This window comes from Zonotrichia leucophrys, chromosome Z (assembly GCF_028769735.1).
Source record: "Zonotrichia leucophrys gambelii isolate GWCS_2022_RI chromosome Z, RI_Zleu_2.0, whole genome shotgun sequence".
Lineage (NCBI taxonomy): Eukaryota > Metazoa > Chordata > Aves > Passeriformes > Passerellidae > Zonotrichia > Zonotrichia leucophrys.
The window spans coordinates 45,974,334-45,986,334 of NC_088200.1; the positions used below are offsets into that span (position 1 = coordinate 45,974,334).

General features: G+C 39.7%; 1 protein-coding gene across 3 annotated transcripts; it reads left to right on the forward strand.

The window, feature by feature from the left end:
• GCNT1 (glucosaminyl (N-acetyl) transferase 1) lies at positions 1-9,636 on the forward strand. Of its 3 annotated transcripts, none has more exons than XM_064735656.1 (3): positions 1-250; positions 6,789-6,921; positions 7,313-9,636. In XM_064735656.1, the coding sequence occupies exon 3, from the start codon at positions 7,447-7,449 to the stop codon at positions 8,725-8,727; it is 1,281 nt and encodes a 426-aa protein (XP_064591726.1). In that variant the 5' UTR covers positions 1-250; positions 6,789-6,921; positions 7,313-7,446; the 3' UTR covers positions 8,728-9,636. The 3 variants fall into 3 exon arrangements, with proteins under 3 accessions (XP_064591726.1, XP_064591730.1, XP_064591727.1); XM_064735660.1 differs by lacking the exon at positions 1-250 and adding an exon at positions 3,369-3,765; XM_064735657.1 differs by lacking the exon at positions 1-250 and adding an exon at positions 4,201-4,234.
• The last annotated feature ends 2,365 nt before the right edge of the window (positions 9,637-12,001 follow it).

Genomic DNA, 12,001 nt, shown 5'->3' on the forward strand with positions numbered 1-12,001 from the left:
AGGGGCGCGGGGCCGGGCGGGGTCCGCAGCCCAGGGCAGCAGCCGGAGTCCGGCCGGGGCTGCGCCTGCCGGGGAGGTGGCCGGGCTCCGTGCCTGCCCCTGGGCTGCTCCGCACCTGGCGCTGGGGGCGTAGCGGGAGTGGTCCCGGAGCGGGCGCAGCGCGGGCTGGTGTGGAGCATCGCTCTGCCCAGGCGCCGTACCCTGCGGAGCCTCGCAGTATTACTCCAGGAGCCGCCGTATCGTCGGGCAGGTGCTGCACTGGAGGGCAGGGAGACGCATCTGTTGTGTCTCTGTCCTTTCCCCCGCCCCCCTTTCTTTCCTTCTTTTTTCCCCCACCTCTTTTTTCTTTCCTTACCCCTTTCCCCCTCTCTCCCTCCATCCCCTCCTCTCTCTCCCCACTCCCCTCCCTCCGCCCCCATTTCCCTCTCCCCTCTCATTTTGGCTCCACTTATGTCCTTTTTCTTCTTTCTCCCGTTCTTCGTATTTCGCTTTCCCTCTTCTTCCCTCGCTTTTTCCCTGTCACACCTTCTTTTTTCTTAGTTTGTTTTGTTTCCCCGCTTTCTGCCTGTATGCCTTCGGACCCTGCTGCGCTCGCCTTTTCCCTCGGCGGTGCATGCAGGAGCCCCGGGCAGGCTGGTGGCTTGGTGGGGAGTAACGAGCGATACCAGGGTTTAGGATTCATGATGCGCCTGAGGTGTTGCAGTCGTAGGTTGTGGTGCTTTCTCTCTCTCTCTCTCTGACTCTCTCTCACTCTGACTGTGACTGGGAAAACGCTGAAAAAAGTTCTTTTCGGTCAGAATAAAAAAAAAATTAAAAAGCTGTTTAGGAGCTTGTAAATAGTTTTTTGTGGCTCAGGTTGGGTGAGAGGACCGAGAAAGAAGGCTGACAGGAGACTCAGTTGTGCTCTGGCACTTTGCCTTCTTTCAGCGTTGCTGAGAAAAGTGGACTTCTTTGTGGGAACAAGGAGGAGTGGCAGCAGGAGGGAATTACCATTTTGGAGTCTGCTATTTTAAATTTCATTTTTAATGGAATATGAGGTATTTGACCACAGAGCTGGCAAGAATGAGAGTCAGAAATGGTAGTAAAAGAAGAGGGGACAGAAAATCTACCTTTTCTGTCTTTTAACTTGAAAATCTTTGTGAAAAATAGTGCAGTGTTTGTAGCTCAAGTTGGAGATCACTTAGATTGCTTTTGAAAGTAGGTGTATACAAAAGAAAATATTTTCTGTCTTCAATGATTAGCTATTCTGCCTATAGTGTATAAAAGTTAGCAGCATAATGGCTTTCCTACAGAATTTGAGTTACGTGGAGTAATACTCACTTCCTGAGGCCAGAAGAGCCAAAAATTGCTAAAAAACCTGATTAATACCTTTGCTAAGTCTGCCTTCTTTGCTAACATAAACCAAATGCAAGGCAAACATACAAGCTAAAGATTTACAGTCTATTTGCTGAAAATACTATGTTTACTGAGCAAAATCCTGCTCTCCAATTTTGTTTCCATATTAGAAAACACACTGGTAGCCTTATTAAAAGAGTTAATTTTGGTTTTTTAATAATCCCTCTCAGTTTTGCTTTGGATTTCAACATAATTAAGTTCTCCCTTTACACTGGTTCATAAACTCCTGAAAGTAGAAAACACCTATCAACCTAGAATTCTTAGAAAAGATGAAAAATGTAGTGCCACAGAAATGTGTCCTACCCAGTAGTACAAGTGAAGTAACTTTCAGTGTTAGGTTTACCTGATAGCTCCAGAAACACCACTTTTTGTAATATGCAGCATTATTGTACATAGGATAATTGTGGTGCTGTTAGAGGAACTGAATAAAACAAACAGAAACCTCATGTTGGAAAACTGTGATAGAGTATCTCAGGAAGTTCACTGATGATTCTTTAGCTCTCTGATTAACTGTAGGCCTGGCTTTAAAATGCTGGCTTCTCCATAGGGCTAAAGAAAAATCTCAGAATATTTTCTATGTAGTGCTTGAAGAGGGATCCAAGTGCTCAAAAATTTGACAGCTTTTTGCTTCTGCCTCCCTTCAGGTTTTATAGATAACCTTTCCTGTCAGTGTGTCCTGTTATGAAATACAGCATTGTCACAAGGCAGCGATGAGCAAAAGTTTTTACGTGGGCATGAGGAGAGTAGCAACTGCTCTCTTCCTGGTGATTATAGGTCCTAGTTTAGAATACTGTGAAAAAACTAAGTGCCTGTTTTACCTTGAAGTAGCCAAAGTGTACAAATTACCTTGAGGAACACCTGGCAGTTCTTCTGGCATGTTAAATTGGCCAACATTAGTTTAAAGATTTCATTATTTTTTGTTTTGTGATTCATACTTCCAGTGTTAGTAACCTTAACGTAAAACCTATCTTTCTGTCTGTACTAAGAGTCACAGGATTGTTGAGGTAGGAACTAGTCACTGAATGACTTTGCCATAACATCTTTACTCTCCTGAGCTGAAATTCCTTACTGTTAGCTCTGTTTGTGGGGCCTCTAAGGACGGACAACATTGGAAATACTCATAAGGCTTTGAACTGTTCTGCAGAAGGTTTACGTGATACAGTAGTATAAGAGAGTACTAGAAAGGCTAGTGAAACCAACTGCTTTTTCAATTTACAATCTACACAGAGTGTATGTTCATGTGAGTGTTACTCATTTTTTGAAACAAATATTTTAGAGCGTAAGATTCCTAACTATTGAATATAATATCTTTAGCTAACCTGGAGGTTTGAATTTATTTTCATCTTTTTTTTAGCTCTGAAAAACCAGTTGTCTACTTTTAGCTACTCTCAGTATTTAATTTCCATGTAGTGGTGGATGTAGCAGTCCTAGTCACGTGTGGAGTTTTGTTTAAAGCTGTCTCCCAAGTTGACAAAGGGCTATAAATGCGTTAGGGTTTTTTTGCTGTAAAAAGGGAGTGTATTTTTCCTTTTTTATTGTTTTCCTGAGCAACTCTGAGGGAAAAGCACCTACTCCTACAGAGTATTGTAGGACTTGCAGACAACTGTGCCCACATGAAACCCTGCTGCATATGATTTCAGAATTAGGAGTCCCATAAAGGCTTATGGTAAGCCAACTATGTGGCTTATGACCAGTTCTCATTTTCACTAAGACCCAAGACTCAACACTACCTAACAGAACAAATATGAGTTCTTTAATTCATTTACAGACATACCTACTTTCAAGATGGTGCTGCTTGGTGTTATGAAAAGCCGAGTAAATGACTCTTGTGTTTGGCAGATCTTTGCAGATGACACTGCAGTCCACTGCAGTCTCTCTTTGTGTTTATGCATGTTTGTGTTTATACAAGCTGCTTACTGCTTTGAAAATCACTTCCTCATCGGAATGAATGTTCTGCATAACTTCATCTGAATGGAAACGTGTTAATTGTAGTAACTACCATTGATGTGTGTGCTTTGAAGCATTCTGGACATGCCTTGTAAAGTGTCAGGACTTCGCAGCAAATCCATCTCCGTGGCCCGCTGGCTGGAGAGCTCCCCAGAGCCCATCTGTTGGGTGTGTTGTTGCACTGCTCCTGGCGCAGTGCGTGGGTCCCAGGGTGGGCTGGGGCTGCTCCTTCCAGCAGCAGGGCAGGTGGGGCTGTGCCAGCGGCTCTGGCGGCCTGCCTGCTGCGGCACACTGCCTGCTGCGGCCGCCGTGGCCTGGGCTGGCCTGCGCCCTCACAACCATCCTCATCTGTAGGACCAGCAGCTCCAGTGCAGCCTGTCTGCACAAAACCTCCACGCCAGCTCTGCCTCCCTCCAAGCTGTGGTACGCTGTTGTATAAGTGTTTTGCTTGGTGGGGGTTTTTCCTTTGTTTTGGAGATTTCGGGCGATTTTTGTGTTGAAGACCTAGGTTCCTTATGGAGTTTTGTGTTTGCTAGAAATCAAGCTGAAATTACCTTGGTTTTGTTTAGTCATACCATACAGTTTGTAGACAGAATAAAGAATAATTTTGGCAGGAAAGAGGGAAGTGGACAGCTAACTCAGCCTTTGTACCAACTTCCTCAACTACCAGCAACGGCTGTAAGTTTCCCCTTTTAATGATGACTGCTTCAGAAATACAGATTTTGACTTGAGGAGAAAGCAGGAAAAAAAAGGGAAGTGGGTCACGTATGTAAATTCTGCAGCTGAACCTCATTTGAGAGCAAAATGAAGGCTGCCAAATAAAGCATTTCCTCCATAGTCTTGCAAATCGTCCTCCACCTCTCCCGCAATGGAAAGTGCTGCCTCTGACAAGGTAATTCTCTAGTGTGTGCACTAAGGCTGTGCAGAGGTAAAGTTTTAGTCATGTTAAAAGATCAACTGAATGCAGTCTTAAACTATTGAGTGTTCTAGGCTCAGTAAGTGTATTAGGTGTATTATAGATGAAAGATAACAAATCTTACCCTGTAAAGATCAGCTTTTGTGAATGGGATATGATCAGATTTTAGGAATTTGAAAGTGAGCATAAACAAATAGTAACGTACTGTTAAAATTGGTCTGAGGAAGAAGCATGCCAGTGAGAGAAATTTACAGGGAAAAAAAAATCCACATGAAGAGCCATGTTAATGTGCAAATGTTTGCAGGTCTCTCATTTTGGTATAATGAAAATGCTGGCTCTGATTATTCTGAGCTCTGAACAATAGAGGAATTGCACCCAGCTGGGTATACAAGGTCTTTCTGAATGGGATTCTTTATCCTAGACTCAACTAAGTTGTATTCTAAAATGGGAGCAGGAAAGACTTCTTAGCAAGCTTTATTCTTTGAAAATTTTAGAAGGTGAAGACTGCCATGGTCAGTTTCAATCAAGATCATCTCTCTCCCTTGGAACAGGGACGAGTTGGTAATCTTCTTGAGTATGTGTTATTTCTTAATGCTAGTGCTTCTATAGAAACTAAGAATAGGATGAAATAATAGTACCAACAGCCTAAAGAAAGGATTCCAATGTCTATCAGCTAAAGTATCACAAATATAACTGTATTTGAAGTACACTTTAAGTTCTAAAAAAGTCTTAATTTTTAAGTTTGTAGGCAGAATACAGTAATTGAAGGTAAGCAGTATGACATGCTTCATCCTATGAAACTGTATACCCAATGGACACTATCACATATTTAGTCTCCTTCCTCTGTTAATTTAATATGCAATGAATATTATTTTTGGAGGATTAGATTTACTAGTGAAAACAAGCAGGACATCAAGTACAAAAGTGTGTGATAAGTTACAAAGCATGTTAAAACATGTTCTAAATTATGTTGTTGGGTTCAGTGTCACATTGCAAATTAAAGGAGAATTCTGGAATTTTCCTTTAAAATTTTTTTAATTCAAAGTGCAAGACCTCATTGTTAAAATTTCCCTCTCCGTGCTTTCTGCTGTAATTGCATGCTAGCTCACTGGGCTACTTTCCTTAAGTTTTAAATTTTCTTCCAATTTGACTTCACTGTACATGAAAAATACTCTTTGAACAAATGTCCACCTTCCTTAAAATAAATTAGAAATGCAGGATAAAATACTTACAGTTGTAATTCTGAAAACTAAGTACACTTCAGAGTAAATAAAACTATGTGATATGATGTTGTTAGTGACAAATTTGTGTCTAGTTTGTGGTCTCTGTTGGCTTGCAATACAGAGTATTTGACTGTAGTACTCCTGATTCTCATAGCTGTGCTAGACACTTGTGCAGTGTTCCACACCTTCCTCCCGCCTGCTGCTTTGCCTGGTCAGTTTGCAGTGTCATGGGCAAAGTGGTGGACCAATGTGTAGTGTATTACTCTGCGGCATTGCTGATTAAAAACTCTGTTATGCCATGCCTCAGTTTCTTGAATGCACCTGAGATCTGCAAGTAGCAGCTTAAGAGCCACAGTTTAGCAATTAAAACTTAAAATGATACTGGGATAGCTTAAAGAAAATAGGGGGGAAAAGGAAATTCTTAACACTGAACAACCTATGGCAAAACAGTGGAGCAGTGGACACAATACACACTTATTTTTCTTAAACAGAGTTTCTTCCCAGTTTTTATGAGTAGCTATTATTCTTAGGGCTATTAAAAAAGTTATTCTGAGGCACTATCTTTTTTCTTGAAAGTAGTAAAAGTGTAAGAAGCCTTGTATCTCTCAAGTACTTTATATTTTATAAGCTTACAGATTCACGTTTTGGAAGACATTCTCTGTAAACTGTGTGGGCTTTTGCAGTTAGGAGCTGGTTTGAAATTTAAACCTGCACTAAATTATTAGGCAGTGAATTTGTGATTAGAAGTGGCATCTGAGTAGCAGTGTAAGTTATTTAAGGATATCCTGTTCTTGATCATTTTACCTGCATGAGATAGTACTTTCAAAAAAAGAAAAAAAAAGACTGAGTTCTGTGATACAGTTCTAGAGTGCAGCTTTCTCAACAGCTACAGCTGTAGCTGCTGCACAACTGCAATGATTCTATTCACAGAGTACTGAAACAGAAAAAAAAGTACTTCAAGAGTAACAGAACTAACAAACAAAAATTATATAGTGATTGTGCAGTAAAGTAGAAAATAAAGTTGGCTAGAAATCTTGTTGCAATCCAGCATTGCAGCATGCCTCCACATAAAAGTAATTGCTGAATATTAAAAACAATTTTGTTTAAATGATGGTAATGCAATACCGCTGTGCACTTAGATTAGTGCACTTGCAGTAACTTGATGAAAATCATCTTGAGATCCAGGTGGCAAGTATTGCCTTTTACCTTATAAACCTATTTCAGCAATTCAGTAACAGCTTTTCTCACAACTCTGAAAACTCAGGTGCCCTGCTGTAGTAACTTTTTTCCCTCGCCCTTCTCATCAGCTCTTCCCTGGTGGTATTTCCAAGCTCGTATGAAGGATGTTGAAGAGACTGTCTCACATAAAGATCTTGAAAGGCTGCAGGGACTTCTTTGCCAGTGAGAACTAAAGCATGACTGCCATCCAGGAAGTGAGTGGTAAGTCTTAATGATAAGGAAACGTAAGTCAACCCTGAAGTGGGCATTAAACATTCTTGTCAAGCTCTAAAGCGTAAATTAACAAGAAATACGTGCTTCTCAGTAGTGTATCTGACTTCAATTTTGTTTTAAATGCAGGTGAATCAGCTCTGTTTTCTTACTGAACTTCAGTTTTTAGTGTTAGTACTGTGGAAGTTTTATGAAAACTGTATGCTTTTCCCAGTGTTTTTCTATTAAAAATTTATTCATTAATTTTTAATTTTCAACAGGATATTTTTGGCTGAACTATTTAGCTTTCTACTGTCACTAAATAAAAGTGTAATTATTAATCACTAATTTTTTAAAGAAACCTTTTAGTCTAACAATGACTATCATATTCCATTTTGTTTAGGATTTTTCCTTCCATTTCCCTGAAAAACTTGCCAAATTCCTGAGAAACAAAATTTTTTTCTGAAGCTGTTGAAGCTCATATGAAGAGAGACTAGGACATTTTCTTTAGCCCTGCAAAGCTACCTGGTATTTGAAATGCTGAAGAGGAAATTACGGTTTTGCTACAACTCACGCTTCAGGCTTTTCTTGGGTCTAACTCTCATTTTAGTAATAATTTCAGTTTTGAAAGTTAACCAGAAGGAAGACTTCCTAAACCGGAGACATCTGGAGCTAACAAAAGAAGATCCTATTAGTGATGTTAACTGCACCAAGATTATTGAGGGGGATATAGAAGAAATACAAAAGGTACAGCTTGAGGCATTATCAGTGTCATTTAAGAAGCGCCCCAGACTAACAACAGATGATTATATTAACATGACTGCAGACTGTGCCTCCTTCACCAAAACTAGGAAATACATTATGGAACCTCTCAGTAACGAAGAAGCAGAATTTCCAATTGCTTACTCAATAGTGGTTTATCACAAAATTGAGATGCTTGATAGACTTCTAAGATCAATCTATGCTCCACAGAATTTTTACTGTATTCATGTAGACAAAAAGTCTCCAGAATCCTTTTTTGCTGCTGTGAAGGGAATAGTCTCATGTTTTAATAATGTCTTTATTTCCAGCCAGTTAGAGAGTGTGGTATATGCTTCGTGGAGCAGAGTGCAGGCAGACATTAACTGCATGAAAGATCTCCATAGAAGAAGTTCAGACTGGAAATACCTAATAAACCTATGTGGTATGGACTTTCCTATAAAGACCAACAAGGAAATAGTAGAGAAATTAAAAGCCCTTAAGGGTGAAAACAGCTTGGAAACAGAAAAAATGCCTGTTTACAAAGAAGTAAGGTGGAAGAAACACCATGAGATTATTGATGGTAAAATAAAGAACACAGGCATAGACAAACAACTACCACCTCTCAGTACTCCAGTTTTTTCTGGCAGTGCCTATTTTGTAGTTAGCAGGAGCTTTGTAGAATACGTACTAGAAAACAGCAAAATACTGAAGTTCATTGAGTGGGCGAAAGATACTTACAGCCCAGATGAGTACCTGTGGGCAACAATTCAGAGAATCCCTGAAGTCCCAGGCGCGTTTTCTTCCAGCGACAAGTACGACGTTTCCGACATGAATGCCCTGGCCAGGTTTGTCAAGTGGCAGTACTTTGAAGGTGATGTGTCCAAAGGTGCGCCCTACCCACCGTGCAGTGGAGTTCACATCCGCTCTGTGTGTGTTTTTGGAGTAGGGGACTTGAACTGGATGCTACGGAACCACCACTTGTTTGCTAATAAGTTTGACACTGATGTCGACCCTTTTGCAGTGAAATGCTTGGAAGAGTATTTGCGACACAAAGCCCTGTATCTGCAGAAGAACTGAGACGTGTGCTCCTGTTGGGAAACATAAGTACAGATACTCTACTGCTACGTACTTTAACGTGTTACAGCAGTCGTGGTGGTGCTGATAATGGGTATAATGACTCTCACCATGTTGGTCTGGTGCTGCTCATGCCCTGCCTCATCCATGGACAAGAGGGAGAAAACATGTCTTGAGTATGCCTTGTGGCACACTGAAGTTTGGAGCTTTAGGTATAAAGTCAGCACGAAAGCCAACTATTGGGAATATTTATTATCTAGAAGGTATAATTAATGGACTTCCTTTGGTTAAACTGTTTTAAGGCAAAGAAAATGCATGTTGTTCATGGTTATTCTCAAATTTTTTTTCCATGAATGTAATGAATGCTAACTGGAAGAAAAAGATGAAGGTGTGGGGTACAAAGCAGCTGGACTGCACTTCATACTAAATACTAAAAGATCTCAGGAATATAACATTAGAAGTTATCAAAAAACTATGCAAAAGGGGATATGCACAGCCGGCTGTTATCATTTTACTTAGATCTGTTTGCTGCAGTTCTGTTACATGTAATTCTTAATCCTGCTGAAAATTTTGTCTTCGGCATGGAGTATTAAAGAATTCAAATCTTTTGTATTCTTAAAGCACCCTGATATTGTGATATGAAGTTTATACACTAGTTTGTAATTACATCTTCTCAGGGAAACTTCAGTTTTGTGCCTGATGAGATTTAGACTTGTAATTTTACATTTCTTACTTTATGGGGAGTTTTGCTTTTGTATCCAAAATTGATGAAATTTCTCAAAACTTAAAAGAACTGCAGTAGTGTCTAAATATTACTGGTGGAACTGCTGGTTTCTGCTTTCTGTCAAGCTCAACTTGCATTCCAGATTATTTTAACACTAAGTATGGAAAAAATAAAATTATTTTTTTAAATGACATTGTCTCTTCCTTCAGTTGAAGTCCCCTCTGAAAATACCACAAATAATTCCTAATGATGAAGGCCAAAGGTATTTTTGCTATAGTTTTCCATACATGGCTGAAGATAAGCCCTACCTTACCTCCATATGGTCATTTGTTCATGTGTCTGTGCTTCTTTAGGTTTAGCTTGCTCATCTGAATTTTAATTCCAATTAGGCCATTGCTTAGTTTAGCTGCTGCAGTGTGGCACAGAAGCTTGGGGATGAAAGAAGAGGACACTGTGAGGGATAATGTTTTTTCCTTCTGTATCAATTCAGGTTTGCCATGCATAGTTACTGCCAGCTCTGTCATTCCTGAGATGGCAGTGGAATTCATTACAAGGATTAGCAAATGGCGAAACAGACTAAATTTTTTTGTGAACTGTTGCTGCAATTGCAGCATGTATTTCTTACAAAGGCAGTTTGTTCTGAAGTTTCTCTTACTTACACATTAACATAAGGGACTGCTTGCTGTTGATCATGCAAACAGATAGGCAAGCAGTTTAGTCTGAAATGGAGCCTGTTCTTGCCAACCTCTGCCTTTAGAACCACCTGAAAGCTGTTCTGGGAGTCTTCAGAGACTTTCATATTAACAGGTAATTAAAACCTGTGAGAAGGTAGTTGAGGGAAATACCCTGTCTTCCCCACCCTCTGACTTTTCTACAAGAATGCTCTTGCAGACAGTTGTGCTTTACCACCTTTGCATAAGCTACAAAAACGTCACTGCATATAGTACTGGGAGTGTCCAGGAGGTCATTTTTAGGAGAAACCAGTTTTTAAGAATTTGCACCTAAAACCAATGTACATGAATATCTTCTGTGATACTGGAACTGCTGACTCAGTTGCTTGAAATCTACTTGTCAGTTAGAGCATCTTTAACCTACGTCTTTCAGCCAGCTTTGTACTTAGTCATTTGTGTAATATCCTGTCTGTATTTCTGTTGTTAATAGTACTACTACTATAGGTGGCAAAGATGCTGCTTGATTGGATGCCTCAAATTTTTTTATTACTTCAGATTTTTTATTTTTTTAATTTCCGTTTAGATGGAGTCAAGAGATAATACTGTGTACAGAAGGAAAAGTAAGAGAGCATAGCTGTTTCATAAGATAAGGAAGAATTTCTTCTGGGAAAAGTGAGCTACCAAAAAAAACCCTCTAAAACTGACTAGAGAACAGTCACTCTGCTCTGTGGTTTAAAGCTGGTTCAGTTTCTCAGCTCAGCTGACCACCGTTGCTGGGAAGCAATGAGTAGCCACTGAAATTGTGGCTGAAGTACCATGTATGCTACTCAAAGTCCCCTGATATAATTTAATTTTCCATAGCAGAGCTTTCTAAAAGAGCTCAGTGCACTGAAGACATTGCTCTACTTCAGTCCCCACTTAACACATAAGCATTTTGAGTGGCATTAATAATAATAACAACAACAATTTACTTGGTTTTCTGATTATAGCTGTGGTAACAAAGTATCCTGTAACACTAAGGATCACCAGGCTGAAAGCATTTAGGATCAAAGGGTGATTTGATCCCAGAAACCTGATACTTGTGCTTTTATCTCTTGCCTGCCTGAGGTTTGGTTTGACAAGGGAGCGTGTGTTTGGTTCTTGCTCCTTCCTATCGAGCACAAGAAAAAATGACAGAAACCCTACAACACTGCAGTTATAGTCAAGGTCCCCAGCCAGATCACCATTACTTGGTGCATTTTTAACTGGTCTGACAATTAAAAATTGACCTAGGTCATAACATGAATGCAGTATAAGATGAAAATGAAAGAAGAGGTCATCTACTTCAACACACGTGTACTATGCTGATCAGGAGGATTTAATCCCTCCAGATTCTGTTGCCAGTTCTGAATTGCTGCAGCAGTCATTAAAAGTAATAAATACTATTTAATATAACTTCTGCCACAATACTTCACTTTTAAAATTTCTATCTTCTTTTTTTGGAAATGATAGTGGTGGTTTTCTTTTAGTCATGGAATAATTAGAAGAGCTGATATTGTAGGGAGCACCTCTTCAGTCAACTTAAATAAGGAAAACTTTGTAATGTAAAATGGTTTCCAAATTCCAGCTAGCAATACCATTTATTGTTAGCTTAATGTTTCAGTAATCTAGGTAAGTTTTCACAGTTTTCAAATTATCTTCTTTTCAATGGATCATTTTAGTGCACTTTAATGCCCTAGGCTATAGTGTGATAAATTAACAGTAACCTGCTTTTGACAGACAACAGCCTTCCGGGTGCCTTAACAGACATGAAAAGCAATAATCTTTAGATTATGTTTTTTTATTTGAAATCAAGCCAGCAGACTTTTTAAGATATACTTACTCAAGTTTTTAAGAATCTAAC